Genomic DNA, 22,395 nt, shown 5'->3' with positions numbered 1-22,395 from the left:
GCCCACAGCCCTCAGACACAAGTCTGATCATCTCTTCCTACAGGCTCAGCTATTTCAATCCTAAATCTACCTAATTCGATTGTAATGTCTGATTCTGCAGAGCAATAGATCAGCCGCCCAGAAGCTGCAGATGGTTCAGGTCTTATTTATAGAGATTTGTTTTGCTGCAGAAAGTGTCTGTTCCATGTCAGATCCTACTGTGTTTGTCTCATGTTTGTTGTTGTGGACCATGTTTATGTTTGTGTTAGGTTGAAAATTGTGTGGGTTGGGATGTGAGCCAGTGCTTTGCCCGCCTGCCTGTCTTCCACAGCGGCATGTGTGATTCCTCCGCTCCTTCTTCAATTACAGTGTGTACTAATTGAGTCAACAGGCCCGTTAAACAGCAGACAGCTAATTTAGCACAGCTCAGCTTGACAAACTAATAGACAGGATAGGGCTGACAAACACTAACATCCACCGTGTGTGTGCGTGTGTGTGTGTGTGTGTGTGTGTGTGTGTGTGTGTGTGTGTGTGTTTGTTCTAATACCAAAGCACAAGTAATTTAATTGATTATCGAGTTAGGAATATTTGCTGATTCTGATTTTTGCCTATAATCATGAAGAAAACATATTCACCATCAAATGACTGGCTTGTTCTTGCTCAGTGAAATTGGAAGAGCAGTGGTTGGGGTTTGTGTGAGTTCTCTAGTCAGTCTGTGAGTGATGTCACTACCTGTGACACACAGAGAGAGAGAGAGACAGACAGACAGACGTGCTTGTTTATACACATTTGGTGGCTGAGTGAAAAGTCTGATTATTCTAATTGATTATGGCTGCATAAATAAAAGCCTGTTTTTATCATTATGTAACATCTTGTTTGTCAAATACAGCTTCAGGAAACATCTGTTTTTATTCGTTCTTGTTATTAATAGGTCACTGCAAAACCACAAGATTTAATATCAAACTAACTATGGCAGCAATCACTAAGAATATGGAGGAATTTAATATTTAAGTCTAAAACACAGCTCCTTCCAATATATGGAATGTCCCACCCATTTCCAGTTTAGTACAGTCTTTCTGCACTCCACCTTGTTCTCTCTTATTTTATCATCTTGTTCTCTGTCATATTGTTTCTTTCTTGTCTTTATCCGTGTCTCTTTATGTTTCTCTCTATGTTTATGTCTGTTTTTGGCTCTTTATGTTGTGTGTGTTGAGAGGGAGGATTTGTTTGATAATTCAGTTTCATCCTCATTAGAGCCAGACTCCCACACACACACTTTCAACTAATTCATTACCAGTGTTGTAGCCATAATAGATCTCTTTCAAATCCTCTAACAGCCTCATTGAGTTTATGAACAAAACAGTGAAATTTTGTCATGTAAAGACCTGTGCTGCACATGAGCCTGTTGACAGTGACATGATTTTAAAGGCCTGTCTCGCATAGGTAAACATACTGTATTTTGTACTACACATGACCCAGATGAGAAATGTTTTGATGAGGCACTCTGAAAAAATGATGATTTCGTTATGGGAATCCACTAGCAAAACAGATAGAACAACTGGCTGTAAACTTGACAGCTGGAGAAAGGTGTCATATCAAACTGGCATATAATTAAGGATGCAATTTATATACAGAGTGTCGCCACCTGAACAATTTGCCATTCAAGGGTTATTTTAGTCCATCAACTGCCTAACATGGTGATTGTCTTTGCCGTGTACCTGGGAGCCAGCAATCTGTGATGGCTATCTTTAAATCTGTGGAGACATGCATGCTTAGCATCACTCACATTCCTCTCGGACTTGTCCAGATCTGCTGTCTACACACACACACGCGCGCGCATACGCACACACACATGCAGCCTTTGATTCAAAAGAACTCCTTCCTCCATACTTTGCTGCACTGTGTACCAAGGCATAGACAAAACTTAAGACAGAAACAAGGTGCAAGAAAAAAAAAACAGCAGTGCTTTGCCACATGAATTGACTGACTAATTCATTTTGGATGGAGTGAATGATGTGCTCATATACTCCAGTGTTTTATCTTATTCTGCTGGTATAAATCAAAGGGAACTTTAGATTAAAAAAAAAAAAAAAAACTGTCTCAAAGTGACATGCAGTCCACAAATTTGTTTTAACATACCCGACATGTTGTCATGCAATATTTGTTTGAATCTTACAAAAACCTTATGCACTGTTGCTTTGTACCATATAAATGCATTGCCAGCCATATATCACTGCTCTAAATAAACTTAGAGAAAGGTTAGGTAAATAAAAAGAATGCCTCAGGCTTTGGTTGTGGTTGAATAAGAAAAACCTTTGATAAAAATCAAAACTCACATCAGAAGATGTCATTTGCATTACAGGTGTTTGCAACTGAACTGAAAGACAGTCGAAATGTATGCACTTATCCATCCCACCCCAGTTTCCACACCTGTACTTTGCACTGTGCTAACCCAGTGTGTCTTCAAATACAAAACTGAGCACAATATTGCAATGTATTGCTTCTTGTCACTTTGACAGAATTTGATATGAAAACAGGCTGACATAATACCTGTACGTCAAGTGAGGTTATGGGCAAGTGTGTGCAGGTTTTTGCTCCAGCCAAACACAGCAGCAGGCGGTTGAACTGAGTTCCTCCTCTCTGGTTGGGGTTGTATTAAACAGTGAAGTAGTCTTTGGCTGTGATGAAAACCTGCTGACACTTCTCCCTCATACATGCTTTTCTACGCCTGATCTAAAGGAAGAGACATTTATGGACCTGATATGTATTTATCACATTTTAAACACCAGCTTTGGGTCATTCTGTGTTTGCAGAGTCTCCTCCAGAAAGGGCAGGGCGCCGACGCAGCATGCCAGGCACCTCCTCAGATAAGACCACACCCGCAATGGAGCCTGCATCCGCCGCTGCTGCCACCACACCTTTCAGAGTCACCGTGAGTACTGTGAGTGTGTTGTATGCATTCTCTCACTCCATCTCTGATCATTTTGCCCTGTTTTAGAAAGACAGACCCTTTTTACACAGAGATCCAGCTATGCTACCATAATGAACACCCATCATTATACTTTCCCTGCCCCCTCCCCTGTCTATGCAAGTTGTCTGTGCAAGTAGGTAAGTACAGAGTTTGATGGATAAAGATCAGTGCCTTGTACAGCAGAGTGCTCTGGTCTCCAGACGGACACATGTCACTCTGAAGCTCATTTACTTCAGATGTTGAGTTTGAGGATTTGGCCCTTTGATGCGCACATGTACAGACCACACATGTAGTGCTTTTTTTTTAGGTTGAAATTCCATGCACCATTCTTCAGTTCTTTTTCAGTTCTTCTTCAGTGTGTCTCCACGCTGCATGTCATGTCACACTGCATAGTCTTTCGACATACTTCAATTAAGCTGACACACTCCCACACAAACCACCTGTGCAGGCACATTTACACACACTGAGTCAAGCACTCTCTCACTTAGTAACTTCAACTCTCTCTCTCTCTCTCTCTCTCTCTCTCTCTCTCTCTCTCTCTCTCTCTCTCATACACGCACACAGAGATAAACACACGGCAGTGCTCTGTCTATCATCTTGCTCTAATTTCAATCTGATCTGCTTTCTGCCATGTTTTATTCAATAGATATAAACAGCTACTTAATGAAGCGAAAAATTCTGCTGCGAGTCATCAATTTATAGCTAATTAGCAATTAACAGTGCATATTTTCATCAATAAGTAATGCGTGGGGAGATGACGACCTGGAGGTGAACTGTAAACAGTACTTGTTAGGCTAGCAGGGCCATCTGCAGCCAGGATTCAGTCTCTCATAAACAGTTCTGCTGTTCAGTGTTTAAAGTTTCTACCTTTCTGATAGCATTGCAGGTGAGCTAATGAGCCTTGTTAAGGACTTAAAGATATCTATCTATCTATCTCTCTATCTGTCTGTCTGTCTGTCTGTCTGTCTATCTATCTATCTATACACACTACATGTACACTCATTGAAATCCTCTGCTTATTGTCACACAGCAGCCATCCTCACTACTCCAGAATAGTGTTCCTCATTTACAGTCCATATGAACATAATTGCATGTCTTAACGTGTGGTAAAAAAAAATAAATAAATAAAAAAAATAAAAATAAAAACAAATATATTAATGAGAGCAGAGCCTGCTGGCGCTGGACCACCTGCAGAGTGAGAATAAAGTGTGTTTTATGAACTGATGCAGCTGGTTTTAGGAGCCACACACATAAAGTAGACACATAAAACTACTGCAGCTTGATAAATTGTGGAAGGCTGGACTTTGTGCTTATAAACAGAGGAAATGGTGTTGCCAGGGCCTGTGAAGACTGTGGTTGCCTGCTGTGTTTGTGTTTGTGCTCATGTGTGTGCATGCACAAATGTGTTTGTATTATGTCTGTTGTATGACTTGCTTCTCTCTGCATACTGTCATGACAGATCTAATTCAAGTACGTTGTGTGGAATGTGACATAAATCTGTGGATCTACTATTAAGGAAGATCCAAAAGGACCAGAGAAATAGAGAGCTCTTAGGAGACACAAAGGGTCAGACAGAGGAAAGACTTAATATTGATTTGGTGTCTGTTAAGCAGTTTGTTGAACTTTCCAGGAAAGAGAGAGAGAAGAGGAGGATGAAGGTAAAGAAGTCATCATGTGTTGACATGACCATTTTGCGTCCTTGTAAAGCCATATGACTAAGGATCAAGGCTTCTTTGAACAATTAAAACATTCTCAGACAACTCTGACTCTTTCCTGCAGTTGCCCTTATGCTGCCATCCTCTGGCCTATGATGGTAACACTGCCTGCTATGCCCATACACCAGCTCTCTCATAAAAGGATATGTAGTTAGATTCAAAATGTTCACAAAACCTAGTTAGATGGATAGAGAGATATACAGATAGAAAAGTGAACAGGAAGACAGGCAAGAATACATAAATTGTCTTTTTTCCTTCTCTACTGCCTTGCTTGCTTTAAGCAATGACAAACCACCCCTTACTTTCTCCCTGCAGTGAAAAGAGTTCTGGTGACATCTAAAGTACCCCTCCTAGGCCTTGAGCTAAATCTGTCAAAATGTTTTTCTTTCATGTATTTAACAGAGACTAGGCTCTGTATCTACACACATAAATGAGTGACACACACACACACACACACACATACAATTGTGACTATGTCTCAGAGTCACAATCACCAACACTTGCAAAAAACTACAACACTCACACAAACAAGTTCTCACAACCTGATGAAAATAAAATAAAATATATACTCTCACCCTCAGAGCTGTATCTTTCATATGCATCAAACAAAAGTACTTAGAAGTAACATAAAATATACGATCAAATATTATAAAATATGTATATTAAGTTGTAAGGTGTTGGAGCATGTTTTTCTGTTTGTTTAAACTGCAGACAAACAAACCTTATCTAACACTTTGTCTCGGCCGTGTCCCATCTACACACCGTGAAGCCTTGCACTGATCACGCTCACTGGCTGAATTGATTCTCAATTGTGACTTAGCTTCTTATCCAATCTCTCCCTGACTCAATTTCTCCCTGGCTCATCCTCACCCCTCTTCTCTCAGATAGTAGCAGGGGGTCTAATTGGGCAGGTATGTCTGTTGTTTCATCAGTTGGTGCAGGGGGAGAAGGATGGGGAACATCAGTCGATGTAGCAGCAGGGAGCACCTTGCTGATTGTCCAGGCACTGATTCTATCAGGCCCTATTAGGTGAACCTGGAAGTGCCCGATACAGGGAATAAAATTACCTTGTAGGGGATGTCTGCTCTGATTTCATGAAAAAAGAAAACTAAAAAAGTACAGCAATGGAATTGAGCTATCTTGTAGTGCCTTTTCAGTTGACATGGTTATTGTTGCTGATTAATCTATTGATTTTTTTTTTTAATAAATCAACTAATTATTTTGTTTATAAAAGGTTAAAAATGATGGCAAAAGCCAATCACAAGCTACCAGAGCAAAAAACTTTATTTTAAAACTGCTTATTAATTTCTAAACAGAGGCCAAAAAGAGACAAAGTAGGCTATTTATTTTACAATGGTATGAAATGGAGAAAAGTAAGCAAATCCTATAGCATGTGTAAAGCTGTAAGTAGCAGCTATTTGTTATATTTACTTGATAAATTATTGAAATGATTAATAATTTCAATGATGGTGGGGGTGACTGGGTAATTATTTATGTCTTGTGGTAAATAGCATGTATGAAGACTGTGTCTTGGGATTTATTGATATTTTTCAAATAAGCCCTCTGAGAAAATGTGTTCTTCTCAGTCAGTTTATGTGTACCATTTTTCCACAGTGTATTTTATCACACTGGCATTGTGCATGACAATATTTCATTAAGTGTTGATTTTCATTGTGTACGCTGGAGTTACTGGTTGCCTTGGGTCGCTTCACAAATTGATCACAAATTGCCACACAAGTTAAGGAGGCATTGTCAGCCATAATCAAAAGAAGTTGTTAGGAAATGTTCAGCGCTTTCTTGATAAGCAGCAAGCAGCAAGGACTGATCTGAGTAAAACTAGCACGCATCAATAATGGACCAACAGTAGCAATGGAAGGAACATTGTATTCAGCCATCTCTCTTTCTTTGTCTTTCTTTCCCTCATCCTCTTCTTGTTTCTTGCTCCAGATCCCTGTCCTTTCAGCTGAGCGGTGTCTCTAAACTGTTCCCTCATTCTCTCTAGCTGGTGTTGTGCTTTGCCCGTGATCCACCACTGACTTTGTCACTCATTTGCTGCACTTTTCTCCTCGCTTTTCCTCTCATTCTGTTTCATTCTATTGCTTTTTCTATCAATTCATGCTCTGCCACCTCCACATTGTGCTCTACTTTCTCCATTTATCCCACTCCTTCAGCTCATCCCTCTCTGGCAGGCACTCACTATCGTTTTCTCAATTTTCTGACTGGTCTCACCTCTATTTCTGTCTCCCTCTCTTCCCCTAACCCCCTCTGTCTGTCTTTCCCTCCAATACCCACTCTTTCTCTTACCCTGTATCTCTCTCTCCCTTTCTCTTACTTTCTCACCCATCACATATGGTGCTGAAGGCTGAAATAAATTCCTGCCCATTGCAGTGTTATCTTCTTTGCTTCCCATGGGGTTCAATCTGGTTTTAATATAGGCACCAGTCATTCTCACTGACCGAGAGTTTCAGCAGAATATGCTGTTCATTTCCCTGACCTTTACCTTTCCCAGTATCCCTCCAAAAGCTTGGACTGGGTGAATTGCAAAGCACTTGAAATAATTTCACACGGTTGTTCATACTGTATGAACTGGAGAGAGTGCAAGGGAAAGGAAAGAAAGAGCAAGAAATACAACATAATGAGGAGCAACAGTAAATGTACTGCTTCATGTGTGTCCAAGACATAATGAATGCAAGCCAAATATATCTTTACTTGCTCTTCTCTCTGTAGCTCCTTCTCTCTCTCTCTCCATTCTTCAGTGTGCAGTCCATCCATCAGAGGAATTAGGGGAGTAAAAACAGAGCAAGCAGCCATTAACCATCCTGGCTACCTGCAGGAACATGGTTCTGTCCTTTGACTTGTTTCCTTGGATGGGAGAAAGTATTTTAATTTGTTAGTCATGCATGCCAACAGCAGCAGGCGCACACTCTGAGGGCAAGGGGAATGAGGCTTACAATTACGATGAATTACTGTGATTTTGGAGGGGATTGGGAATGCGGATGGAAAGACGAGAGCACAGTAATGTGTTTGTGCACATTCTTTTGTATTTTCTACAGTCTTGCAAACCTCAGGATTCTCTGGAGACTGGATCAAAAACTCAACAGCTCCTGTCTCTCCATGCTTCCCTTCCTCCTTCTCTCTACCTCCTGTTGGTTACACATGTCATGTTGTTGAAAGCACTGATTTGATGGTGGTTCTAAATAAAGACGGATGCCTTGTTACAGTGGAAGGTAGCAATCTTAAGTGCGCAGAGGCTGACTCACAGTTTTCAGTGTTTATAATGGAACCCGAGCTAAACACACACACACACACACACACACACACATACACACACGCATATATGTATATACACAGTGAATGATGTTTGCTAGCTGGTGCTACATGTCGTATTTACAAAGGCTAATCCTTCAGAGACAGACTCATAGTTTTCTAAAGAAAGCAGCCCTGTCTAGACCCATCATGCCATCAGTGGTGAGTAAGCTCTCTTCATTTAGCTAATAGCTCTTGAACAGGAGGCTTGACTGGAGACAGGAACCTACTTATCCATGGTACTACATGATATATACTGTGTCAAATTCAGCTCAATTGAGACACAACTTAACCATGATGTCGTGCTCACTGTGTGTAAATTATCTACTTCTACCCTGCCAGTACCTTTGGCGGGTTTGTCATGGCTGCATGGCCACCTCCACATTGTGTTCTGTTTGAAGTCACAGAACGTTATTGTAAATTCTAGTCGAGATTCCAAGGTTTCCAGAAATACCAAATATGTCCTGCTGAATTACATGGGAACGCGTATAAAATTATGCGCGAGACATCTAGATATTTTCTATCTAATGTAATGCTACAGCCATCAAACAATGGCATTTTGGCTTTGCATATTTCATCTTCTTAATATAAGCGTGATGTAACTTTCATTGAAGCGTTGCTACCAGAATATACAGGATATATCTGTGCCATTGTCCTACAATATGGGAAAGAATTTTTTTTTCTAACTTTGCAGCTACCTAAGAAGAAATTTAATTTAACTAAAAGTTTAACAAGTTAAATTTGCTTTTTGATTTTGAAATAGGCTAAAGATTTATTATTATTTATTATGCCTCTCTCTGAGTCCAATATATATAATATTTATTATAATCAATATCATTGTTAATGATAATATTAACAATAATATAACCAAAAAAATTAACAGTAATAGCAACAGTAGGCCTACAAAATAAATGTGAAGTAAATGACTTGAGGACACAAGTGATGACTGCGCCATCTGCTGTTTTGAATGAGAACTGCAGGTTTGGCTAAGAGCTCACAAAACAAAAAGGGTGTTTTAACCTTGTTCTAAATGTATTTTGGCAACTCCTAATGGATAAAGAAAAAGTCAGGGAAGGTGGATGCTGGTAGTTCTTGTAAATAAGTGTAAATATCCTCTAACTATCATCAATAATGACCGTGGTCAGCACTTGTAGTGCTTAACCACTGGAAAGCCACAGACACCATAGAATTGAAAAGCAACAAGATTTTCCAGGCCCCCATCCAGTGCCAGCCAGTCAAGCTGACACCGAAAGCTAAATATAATCCAGCAAAGTGTCTTCTATTGGATGAACGTAGAATCAATCAAAGTCGCATTTGCCACAAGAGGTCAAAGGCAGTGGCAGTATAGAGAGCACAGCATATGCCTCCCTCTGGAATATTGCATCTAATGATAATTATTAACGGAACGGTAGAGCATGGCGCAAGTGCGTTTATGGCTTGTCCAAGTCTACTTTTGCCATTTTAACAGTGGAAAAAATGGTCATTGCACCAAGAACATGGTTCAAAAGGGTGTTGTTTTGGGTGGGACATGCAGTAAACCAATAAGAGTGCTATCTCCCATTGATTTTAAAAGCCAGGTGCGCTTACATGTAGGGGTATTACTATTATAATGGAACATTTGCCAGGTAAGACGAAAGACTTCTCTGCAGAGAAAACTGATTTGCTCGTATCCGAAGTAAACGCACGTGAGTAGATCATCTATGGCAACAGCAAGATTCCCTCAAAGCTCCCTAAGGTTAGGCAGGCATCCTTGTGTGAGTAACAAGGCATGCGTGTGCATAAAGGCATCCCGGTGTGCATAACAAGCAGAGTGTACGTGCGTTGGCACCCACCTATGTAGCAGGGCATTACTGTCTTGATAATGTGGACTTGAAATAACAATGAAAACTGCGCCATTGATTTCAGAGGTGTTTTTCACTTTCAACTTCCCCAAGTTAGCAGTGTGCCAACAATGCCCCTGACCACACCTCATTTGAAGACCCTCATGCCCATGGGTGCACAGATGGGCACAAGTGCATTTGCTAGTTACACAACGTGTGTGCTGGATGGGAAAATGACAACTGCGCAGGTTGGAAACTAACAAAAACATTTATGTTGTTCTTGGGGCCCTTTTGCACCAAGTGTAGGATAGGGCCCTCCCTCTGTCTTCCCACTAGTGGGACTCCAGCAAAAAGAACAAAGTTGCAGTGCAAAATTCATGGAGATGAGAATATTAAAAGTATGTACTACTGTAGGTACACAAAAACAAAAAAAATACATGACCCGAAACCGGCTTTCCACCATTTACATAGTTACATCATGGCATAAATAATGATCTATTTAAATATTTTTAAGTTTAAGCCCATATTGTGATACTATTTTGCAACGTTTTATGAGCTCCCCTTGCAGTACTTTAAGCTTGCAGGGGCCTATACGTCACCATGTCAGTCGGTCTTTCAGTAGTTAGGCCCTGATTGGTATATCTCAAAATGTATTTTGTAGATGGCCATGAAATTTGGTGACATTCATGTTGCTCATAGGATGAAAGTCACAAGACCATCACAAATCTTCACTAGCAGTATGTCCATCAGCATATTTGGTGCACACGCATTGGTGCATGGGTGTAAAGCCATGTGCCAGGGTTTCATTACAAAGAAAGACTAAACCAGGTGCTTTCGCTGCCACCTGCTCTAGTCTTTGGCTGGAATGGAAACCTGCATATTTTTAGCCATCCATGACACATGGTTTGACACCCGTGTGCTAGTGGAACTTTGAGATAGGCACGTGCGTCATTCTCAAGTCCTCCATTCTCAAGTCCTCCTGTGATTGGTTGAGTGTAAATTGAGTGACAGGGGTAAGTCTTTGTTCCTCGTCCAGAGTGCTTCGTGATGACAGGTGTTGTTCATCTGGATGCTGTGGCTCTTCTGTGATCAGCTGGCAGGCTGTCTGGAAGTCACTCTCTAATTATCCCTACTCTATTGTTGCCCCTGGCGACCCGTTCACACAGCAGGTGGTAATTATACAGATGTGTTAATGGACTGCCCGGGACAGAGGGAGGTCTGTTTATGGTGTGTTGTCTGTCACACCGTCTTGTCAGAAGTGTGTGTGTGTGTGTGTGTGTGTGTGTGTGTGTGTGTGTGTGTGTGTGTGTGTGTGTGTGTGTGTGTGTGTGTGTGTGTGTGTGTGTGTGTGTGTGTGTGTGTGTGTGTGTGGGGCTCATGAGGTTATGGTACCACAGATGCGCTCATGATGCCTTGTGTGTTTGTGTGTATTCTTGACAGTACATGGTTGAGAATCACAGCTTTACACTACTAGGTACAGGCTCTCCTGTTGAGCTCTATTTTCCTCCAGCTGCCCTCTTCAGGTCTCTTATCAGTGCTCCCTCCTTTTTCAAAGTGACTGCCTTCACCAAGTCTTAAATCCCTCCATCTTCCATCGTCTTTTTCTTCTTGTGTGGCTGTGTCCCAAATCAGTCAAATTCACTACTCGCTGCATAGCAAAATATATGTAGGTCATTATATATCAGCATCATAAGGAATATGTAGGGATACTATATAGTGGACATGTACCTTAGCATATAACCCATATATTTTGTTGTTTTGAGTTTGATGATTAAATGTGATCACTGGTACATTAATACAAAAAACAAACAAACAAACAAAAAAAAAAACATTGTGGGTTTTTCTTTTGCTTTTCTTAGCAATTTGCTTTCCTAGTGAGAGGCATAATGTAAAACTGCTAATGTGTTTTTTCAAACAGCAATTTTCCTTCAAAATGTTGAAACAAAAATATATGTGGTTTATGGGATAATATCTTTACATCTGCACACAAGCTGTGCAGCTGCTGCCATTTTCACTTTAGAAATCTGCAAAAATGACGTAGTTCCTAGGATGGGGCACTTGTACTAAATGTAGCGTACATTGTTTTTACACTGCATTTTAAGGTGAATTCTGGGTAATTTGTAATTGACTATATAGAGTATTAATTTCTTTATAGAGGTTTGGAACACCCTATTAACTAGCTGACCCCCTGCGTAGCCAACTATAGAGTGAATGAGGGGACGATTTGGAATATAGTGTTGTTGTCATTCTTCTTCTCCTTCCTCTTCATCCCCCTCCTCTATGGCCCTGGTGTGGCATTGGAAATGAAATCTTAGGTTGTTCCCCTCCAAAAACTTTCACTATCTTTGTCATGCCATTCCTGTGCCATATGCCCTTTCTTCTTCTTTTACTCTTAATGCCAGCCAACAGTTGCTATGGAAACGGCGAGGTGCTTTGGGGAGTGTGATTGCAGATGTAGAACAAGTAAACACACTCAGACAAAGAGAAAAATGAGAAAACTAATAAACGGGAATAGCAGTCAAATGAGTGTATGAAGAATATAATTACAAAACTAATACAGTGCTAGTAGCTCATAAGTTTTGTTTCTTGAACAGCATTATCTCACAACACTGGCAGCGAGAGTGCTAATCTTCCTTCTTGGCTTACATTTTACTTTAATACTATAATACCTCATGTCTGTGTTCTTTGAGAGACTCCTTTTTTCAGGCCTCTCACAGGAGATGCGTTTGATGTTGTAGTTATATGTCTCTTTGAATTGAGTGAACATGATATGATTGACCTTCTACTGACCTTCTAGACTTCACTATGATATGAAAGTCTTTACTCATTTATTACCCTTTTACTATTCTTGACATTCATGTTCTCTAAATTTAGGATTTGGAGGATAAACTGTCACTGACTCTTTCTGTTTCTCTCTCTGTCTCTGTCTCCTACACTCTCTCTCTCTGTCAGGGCTTTCTAAGTCGAAGGTTGAAGGGCTCAATAAAGCGGACCAAGAGTCAACCCAAACTTGACCGCAATTCCAGCTTCAGACACATCCTTCCTGGCTTCAGGAGTGTCGACAATGACAGGTAGGTGTGTGTGTGTGTGTGTGTGTGTGTGTGTTTGGATTTGACCATATGTCTGTTCTGTTTGGATGCATCTCTCTGACTGATGCGTGGTTATTGAGGTCAGTGTTGACATGCTTGTGTTGTTGTGTTGTGAAAACCAGTGAATCTTCACTCTCCAATCTGTCACTTCTAAACTCCCTCTCTCTCCCCCTCGTTCTTCTGCCTCTCTCTCTCTTTCATATGATGGATCTGCTCTCCCCAAGTTGTGTCATGGCATTGTTTGTTTTTGGCAGAATTGTGCTGCGTAAATCAGGGCTGTGCATCCTTGTGTGTTTTGGTGTATATATTAAAGAAATGTGATTTATGTGTAACTGTCAGGTATCTTCTGATGCACAAAGGTTCCTCTTTGCTTTGTCTCCGCATGCGCAACAAGAGTTCTATCAATCCCTGCCATCTTAAGACTCAGATCTGTGTGTCACACAGATCTGTGTGGAGTCACCTCTCTCCATCTGTTTCATGTGATGCTGTCTTGCCCTGGGTCTAAGAGTGCAATTGTGATAATTGCAAGTTTTTAATAAGTTCTCATAATTTCCCCAGGAGGCTAGCTGCTTAGCAAACATTTGCACTAGGCTCGATTCAATCAGAATTCCAGACCAGACTAAGCAGGCTCGTAATTGCATTGCCTGCTTCGCTCTCAGTGTTTTATTGTCAGTCTTTCCCCTTGTCCTCAAGAAAAAGCTATCAAGCCTGGCATGTTTAGTCTATCTTTGCTGCTCTTGGAAATAAGCCAAGGTGTCCATCTGTAGGGTTTAATTAATGGAGGTGCTGTGTTTGAGATGTTCCAAGGCTTTGGTTTAGAAGTTGGAGCTGAGTTCCTGCTTCGCTCCATACTTTTAATGAGGCATTAACATCACTGTCAAACTCTCACAAGGGAACACGACCAATTGTTCAGGGTGGAACATGGTGAACTGTTTCTTTGGTACAGTCGGACAAAATGATCTCATAGTAATGTCTTTCCTCATTCTCTCCCATGCGACTACCCATTTTATCTACAGTGTCTATCTTCCCAGCCTCCCGTTTTGTCCATTTCTTGCTCAGCCTCCTCCTATTTCATCCACACAACCCGCTCCTTCTCTCTCTTTCTCAAACAGTAGTAAGGTTACCAAACTTATCACCATTTATGTGTTTCCCTCCGATAAAGAGCTCAGTGAAGAAAGTAAATATCGGACAGGAAATTGGAATGTCCAGGAGGTGTCTTATCTTGCAAAGTGTAACACAGAAACACACACACACAGACACACCACACCTCAATTGCACATGCACACATTAACTAACACCTCCATAAGCCTCCATAGTGACTCTCTCTTTCTCTCTCTCTCTCTCACACACACACACACACACACACACATGTTTGACACATGCTGCTATTTCCATTCGTAGCTCATATAAATATCCAAAGGAATGCCATTTCTGTCTTCTTCTACTGTCTAGGGATGTGAGAAGACACTTTTATACATTCCCTCTCCCTGGTGCAGTTTGTCCCATTAGCAAGATCCCCACGTGTGTGTGTGTGTGTGTGTGAGAGAGAGAGAGTATGTGTGTGTGAATGAGAGAGAGGGAGAAAGAGAGGGAGAATGAGGAAGTAATGTGCTGTGAGAGGAATCGGTGACACTCCCTGTCAGCCTCGGAGCATCCTCCCCACGGGGCAGAAAACACTGGAGAAGACAGGCTTGGCAACTGGCAGAGGAGGAGAGAGAGATGATGAGACAGGAGGAGAATTCGAGGGAGGCAGGGGAGGAAGGAGATGTGGAATCCTATACTCCGAAAATTCCCGGGTGTGTGGATGTGCTGCCTTGAATATGAGAGATGCATTACATGGAATTCACATAGGGATTGGAATTCATGTAGTGATGCACTGATACTGGTATTGTCTGGATCAGCATCCTATACCAATATAAGTACTGGTGCTGATCCAGACGTAATTCACGGATCAGATATCAGACCGATATTACGATCCACATACCGATATACAATAGATGCACAAGCACAATGTCTCCTGTAGTATTTCTGTAATATTTCTGTAGTTAAGTTACTGCTACTGCCTCCTCCTGTATAGCTAGTGAACACAGAGGTTTCGTTTTCGACAGTTCAAATAAACTGTTTTGGAATAAATTTAAATTTAATGCAAATTTGGATATGTTTGCTTTTTAGTAAGAAGTTTTGTGTGGTTTACTACAGCTTCATATAAACCTACACATAATAATGATAGTTATCAAGAAAAAACGCTCTGGTATTGGATTGGCACTTGGTATTGGCCAATACCCAAAGCTCAGGTATCTGAATCGGATCTGAAAAACTGAACTGAAGAATTCATGCAATCCAGGGACCATGTAGAGTTTTCATTGTTCATAATGCACATACACCCTGTATATGTATATGCCCTGCACTGTACAAGCAGGCTGAAGGACAGTGTCAGACCTGCAGCCCAAGGCATTCTCAGGAGAGAGACCTGTGGACAAGCAGCAGCTCGACCCACAAGATGAAATATTCATCTTTGCTAATCAGAGGCTGGGCTCTCACTGAAAAGTAGAGCAGATACAAACACAAACATACACACACACACACACATACTTGCCTTAGTTTGAAATATATTCTTAAATATTAATTATATTAAATTATACAACAAAATGTACAGTATACATGCAGTGGATTATTTATTTTTATACATTAACACTTAACTCCTCATGGAGTCCATGGAAGCTTAATACTCAGCATGCACACACAAATGCACACACACACATACACAAAGACATATTTGCAAGATGTAAGATACACACAATAACATATTATTAAATGTTTTACAATTTCACATTGACACACAAATACACACCATCTATGTAGTGTACAAACATGAACTTTGTAGACTTTATCAGTGTGAATGTCAGATATGCCAGTGTTTTATTCACCATCAGAAAGAAGATGTAGCACACTGGCATGACTGCAGAAGAATTGATCGTGTGTGTGTGTGGGGGGGCAGGCATATTGTAGATAACACTGGGGAGGCACTAATGGACCTTGAGAGACAAAAGACGGCTGAGGTCAATTCTCACAGTCCATAGGCTTTCTATAAACTTGTGTGTCCATGGTTTCTAGGTCTGCCTGGAGAGCATGAGTAGCACACTGTGCATGTTCACATTAACAGGACTCGTTAGTCTTAATCTAATGCAGTAAATATATGTAACCACTTGGAAGCTGTCTGTAGTAGCTGTATCTTAATTATTATCCAGTGCCAGGTTATTCTCAGTGATGCCCCCCTCTCTCACGCTCTCTCCTCTCCCACCCCACCTCTCCACTGCGCTGCTTTCCTCCTCATTGCATCATGCCAGATGTCGCTGGCTATTGTAATGCAGGGCCATCGCTGTGCCGTCTTTGTCTCATTAAACAAGCAAGAACAGCATCAGTTGAGTTAAGTGTGTGTGTGTGTGTGTGTGTGTGTGTGTGTGTGTGTGTGTGTGTGTGTGTGAGAGAGAGAGAGGGAGAGAGACAACAGATAGATAAAGGTTGATGTGAGGGTATAGTACCGTAGACAGCCATGGCTATGATATCAAAAAACAATTTGGATATTAAGTGATGTGGTGGAGGGAAGAGACAACAGGGGAAAATACACATAATATCCACTTTTGTGTGTGTGTGTGCGTGTGTGTGTGCGTGTGTGTGTGTGTGTGTAATGGATCATGACTGATGTTGACAGTATAGTGCGCCTATACTGGCCTTCAACTGTATTGCCACACCAACAAAATATACTGTATCTCATTATATGCACACATACATATATGTGCACACACTCAAGCCGCACACACACATACATATGTTATAATTTTTGACACTGTGGCTATTTATCCACCCCCCACCCCCACCCCCATCAAATGGATATTTTTGTCTCCATGGAAGCTGTTACAGTTTTAGTCGTTGACTGTGATTGGATTAACCTGACTGATTGTGTAATTACATGTGTCCACGACTGTGCGTCTATGACGTTGCACACATCTGTGTGTGTGTGTGTGTGTGTGTGTGTGTGTGTGTGTGTGTGTGTGTGTGTGTGTGTGTGTGTGTGTGTGTGTGTGTGTGTGTGTGTGTGTGTGTGTGTGTGTGTGTGTGTGTGTGTGTGTGTGTGTTTGGATGAGTGAGTGCACATCTTAGCCTTGTGTGCACTAATGACTCATGCCTTTTTATGGAACGACTGCTCCTGTATCACAGCTTTTTTTTGCTGCCACACAGTGACTTTGAATCACAGCTGATGAATAAAAAGACTGATCTGATTTATTACTTCTGTATTTCCATTCTTGTTCCTCTCCTCAGTTTCACTCCTCTCAGTCAGGCAGTCTCTATATTTGCTCTGTTTTGCTTTGTGTAGTGTGTTGTGTGTTAGGGGTTGTTCTCAACACAAGAGCCCTCAATAGAAACCCTTTATCATCCCCACATAAAGCAGTACCAATGAGCACCATGGTAATTGCTGCAGGAGGCGGTGCTAAAATGTTATAGAGGGAGGGAGGGTGGGAAGGGGAGGGAGCATCCATCCATAAATCCAATAAAGTGATGACATTTAGAGTTATTAAATTCAGTAAACATTCCCCAGGTGTTCTGACTGTAATATCAAACCTTTTCCAATCCACCCCTTGTGTGTGTCCTTCCCCTCCCTATCTCACTCACCTGCTTACCCATTCACTCTTCCAACCCCCAACCTTCATTAACCCTCCCTGTTTGATGCCCTCACCTCTTTTGCCCCTCTTGACTTCCCATATTTTCACTCTTTTATTCGTTTAATTTCATCCATCTCTCTCACTGACTCATCTCCCATTTTTCTTTCATTATCCTTCAAGATCTTGCTACAGCTTTTATCCCTATCTGCTTGTCCGTCCCTCTCACTCCCTTCTCAGTCCTCCCCGTTCCCCTCTTTGTAATAGTTATGTGTCATTAGTGTTGTTTGGAGCTGCAGTTCTCTGGTGGGTTTCTGCAAGATTAAACCCAATCCAGCGATCACAGGCTTGTCCCTTGACAGCACAGCTCTCTCCTCTCCCTGTCTTCTCTACATCATTTCATGCCACTGCACCAGTGTTTTCCTCCTTGCCTCTGTGCTCGTTCTCCTCCTCACACTTGTCACTATTTTATTATGCCAATTCTTTGTCTAATTTTCCTTAAGCATCACTTCTTCACCGACCGTTCCTATGTCGTCTTTTAATTCCTCCCCTTGCATTAATTCCATTAATATTCCTTTCCTGATGTTCTTTAGAGTTTGCAATCGAAAATGGACCACCATGAACCCAAACCATCTTATGCTTTTTGATCTCTCTCTCTCTCAAACACACACACACACAATCACTCACACACCCTATAAACCAATCTCTCTTTCTCTTTGTCTCGCATGTCAGTGAGGGGACTAATGAATGGATTATTGATTTATTCAGCCTTTGTCTCATTCTTCTTTCATTTACTGACAACATGGTCCACTTGTGCTATGTTCGTACATTGTTTCATTGTTCATTCATGATGATTAATCACACTTTTAAAGCACATTCATGTCAGAATGTAGAGCTGGGCAGCATCCAAACATAATGCTCTACAGTATGTAGCAATATTGACAATCAGGCACTACAAATCTATTGATGACCTGAGAAAAAAAAAAAAACAACAACAGCTGTGTCATCATCAAGTAGAGGTAGAACATATCTCTCTCATGCAAGAAACGAAGCCATTATATGTCCACTTCTCCTGTTTGTATCCCTTTTCTGTCACCACCTCATTTGTAGTGCATCAGCATGATTTGGTGTAGATGGAGCAGAGCTCTCTGGGTACTAATGGGTTGTGTAGGGCAGGCTGCACCTACAACTGTCTCCCATATGGACTAAGATGGATTTACTGCTGGAACCTTAACATCTTCAAACGTCATGCCTTTAATTTGTTTATGATTTTCCTGCTTTCAGTAATATCTTTCCATATCCACTTAAGGTTTTTATGCATTCAAGAGTAACGCAGCAGGGTTGTTAAAGTGCTTGAGTTGAGGTAGCTGTTTTTATCAAAAGGTTGATTTGTCCTGCTCTCATACAGTGCTCTTCGTTGACTTCAAGGAGAGATATTTCCTCTGAAGTCCCAGCACAGAAGTGTGGGTGTCCTTAAAAATAACTCAGCTATCAGGGACAAACTGATTCTCCTGTTTGAGAGTTCAGCGAAATTAGCAGTGGCTATGGCAAATATGTCATCTTCGTTGCTTGTCTTGGTACTTCAGATCCGCTCATAGACAAGCAGGAATATCAGCACTATATACATATATGGGACATGGAGAAGCTTTCATAAGTTTTTAAGTGTTCCACCAAAACAGAAACAAATGTGTTTTAAAGTGTTGAAAAAGGAAAAACATTGCCACAGCATCTTTGGTGTTAATTATTTTAGCAATAAAATACCCATTAAAATGTTTGTCATTGTCAGTTGTCATTAAGTGTTTGCCATGCCCAACCAGATACAGAAATATTTACAGAAATAATAAATAAACGCTCCAGGTCACAGTTACACCCATGAGATGCTTTTTTGTCTTATTGTTTGTGTCTCAACAAAAAGTATTTTCCACCTTCAAAGCACTATGCATATTGTGTTAATCGAATGGTAAAAGGCCCAGTAAAATTGTTGTAACACTGCAAAATGTGGAAAAGTCCAGTGGGGGTGGATATTTATGCAAGGAACTGTACATATCCGCAAAAGGAGCAGTGATGTTGTTGTCATAGTAATGCAATCGCCAACTTTTAAAAGGACTGAGCAATATGAGGAAAAGAACAGCTTTCCACTCTTATTATTGTTTTGGTCTGTTTCCAGAGTTTGAGTGTGAAAGCAAGCAATGGTTCGTTTGATAGACAGACAGCTACTATCTGCCCAAAAGAGAGATATGCATTGTACAAACTCAAACCAGGAGTTGCACTTAAGTATAAATATTCCATGAAGTTTTGTTGTATGCAGGCTGTTAAGACCAATGTACTACAGTATCTGTATAATTTGCAGGTGAAGCAGTGCTGGAGCTGTCCCTAAGGTTTTGACACCTGATCAGCTGGTAGGGTCAAGTGGGTTGGTTGATTTTTAACCCTCTTGGGGCTGCTGGGACTTGGCCCAAGCGTGACTGAGGGTCTCCTCTTGTACATGCTCTGCTTGTGTAATGAGCTCTAATGGATAGCGCTTCGGGTGTGACAGGAATGCTGAGCACCCCATCAAAGCAGTGCCCTGCACAGCCCTTTAAAGGACTGCTCAGTGCACACGCAAACACTCATTTACACATTCTTTCCTCTTCATAACCCACAACAGGCCATTCCTTTTTATTTTTGTTTTTATTTTGTAATATGTATGTATTATTTATCATGTACCTGAAGCAGCATTGTGTGCATCAGAATTCAAACACTGATCATTCTAGAGACACACTGAGCTGAAAAGAGCTCAGTGGAGGTGACAGTCCTGATGGTACTTGGTATCACTAGTCTTTTCAATGCGACTTTTGTGATCAGATCATGCCAGGATGCATTAACTATCAAGTCTGTACACATCAAGATCAGAACTTGCTCACGTTGGCATCTGATCAGCCAGACCACATGCCGAGGTGGTCTGGCTCGCACTGAGTTTGGGTCTCAGTGAAGTGTGGCCAGCATGTGCGCACAATCCGGAATATTTATCAAATGTGTGTTTTGCGTCATCTTTTCACTATACAGGAGTTCCTACCCAGAGCATGTACAGCAAAGGGAGGAGCCACACCAACGCACAACACTTGTGTGTCATAGACACTGCTGGCCAGCTGATGCTGATGTTGTTGAAGCTTTGGACAAGTAATAACACTGTTATCAATATTAATAACAGGCTGGTGCAACTACCAAATGATGAAATAAGATAACCAAAGTGGGCTGTACTTAAAGTACAGCCCACTATAGAGAACAAATTGAAACATCTTGGTTAGATACTTATATGGTTAGGCTACATTACTTTACAGGGAGAGATGGTCAACCACTGCTTGGAGTATGAGCCTTTTCTGTTGTAGAATTCAGCTGCGTCCCCTGAGGGCCTAATTATCGGGATATGCAAACCAACGACTGCTCTGGCACACTGAGGAAACCCTCTTTCCTCACAGTCTCATGGAGCTGTGGTCCTTTTGGGAAGCAAAGGTTTCACTTCCACAAAGAGTGCATGGCATCATCTACCTCGTGAACAATCAGTCCAACAGAGGTTTTCCTCAAACCACACAGGTGGGGACTCTGCAGGAGCACAAGCCTGTGGCAGGTCACAACAATGCCACAGCTACCCTTTTATGGGTGTAGCTGGGTGTGTTGGTGCTTTAGGCAATTGTGACGCTGCAAGTGATCATACTGAAAGGTTTTCTTTCATATCTGAAAATCTTTAAGCCAGTCTATATTGGAGAAGCCTTCAGTGGGAACATGCTCCCACCAATGCTGGCTTCTTACTCAAACCCAGATTTCCCTGTCAATGGGAGTTGTTCCAGCACGAAGGAAAACAGTTGCTGAGGTAATTACTTGTCTGCTTTCTCCCCAACAAAGCGCATCTTGTGTGAGCCTTGCCACCATTACAAAATAAACAAAACATAAAGAAAAGGAACAGGATCTCTCTGGCACCAAGCACCATTTTGGATGCTCCTAGTGGGGGAATATATCTGCACAGAATATTAAAATCTGATCATTATCCAATCAGGCAGATTGTATTGATGTGTCACATGTGGACACAGCTGAATCCGATCTGGCACATCCGATCACAAAAGTCACATTGAAAAGACTAGTGTAACCACAACTTTATTGACGTTCTCAGGCTCACTTAATTACCATGGTGATGACACTAGATTCTTTCTCACCACTTCCCACTTCACTGGCCTCTTACTGCTCAACTGTCGTTCTCTCATTTTCTTTCATTGTCAGTGTCCATCTCATCTCATCTCCCCTTCACACTCATTCTCTCTCTCTCTCTCTTTCTCGTCTTTGTGTGGGGAGTTAGCCAAGTCTTTTACTACTGACGAAAGTGCATATTTCACAAATGTCAGGGCCTTCAATGTTTGACCAAGGTTTACATTTACATTTGACGTATTAAACATTTAGCAGACAGTCGCATCCAGAGCCAAAGGCCAATGAATGGAATAGTACAACAAGCTTCATTTTCCACATTCATAATCATCATCCTCACTAAAATCAACCAATAGCAAGGAGTGCAAAGGTCCAATGCATAATATCGCTCTAGAGGTGAGAGGTGCAGGTAAAGGAGGAAGATGTGTTAGAGGTGATATGATTCAGTGGTAAGAGGGTGACAGGGTGTCAGCTTATGACAAAAGATTTTCAGCCTAAGTGGAGGTGACTGTTGTGACAGGAGTGGGAGAATCCAGGTGGAGTGATGACCAGATGGTAGAATGGAAAGCCAAGTGACCGGCGGTAGCAGCACACAGAGCACTGGATGCAGTGTAAGCTAGGACCATGGCCTGGAGGCATGGAGGCCTTTCGCTGTCTTGTACAACACTACCAGGGTTTTGA

General features: G+C 41.4%; 1 protein-coding gene across 11 annotated transcripts in view; it reads left to right on the top strand.

Moving 5' to 3' along the window:
- dab2ipb (DAB2 interacting protein b) overlaps positions 1-22,395 on the top strand; it is a 204,890-nt gene that overhangs the window by 105,310 nt on the left and 77,185 nt on the right. For 9 of the 11 annotated variants that reach the window (XM_030064951.1, XM_030064946.1, XM_030064945.1 and 6 more), the window contains 2 exons: positions 2,793-2,920; positions 12,744-12,862. In XM_030064951.1, the coding sequence (XP_029920811.1) occupies positions 2,793-2,920; positions 12,744-12,862 (247 nt within the window). The remainder of the gene's footprint in view (positions 1-2,792; positions 2,921-12,743; positions 12,863-22,395) is intronic. The other 2 variants (XM_030064948.1, XM_030064950.1) reach the window with 1 other exon arrangement.

Source organism: Myripristis murdjan, chromosome 12 (assembly GCF_902150065.1).
Source record: "Myripristis murdjan chromosome 12, fMyrMur1.1, whole genome shotgun sequence".
NCBI lineage: Eukaryota > Metazoa > Chordata > Actinopteri > Holocentriformes > Holocentridae > Myripristis > Myripristis murdjan.
Note: the sequence above shows the minus strand (reverse complement) of the source record. Positions and strands in the feature narration are given on the sequence as shown.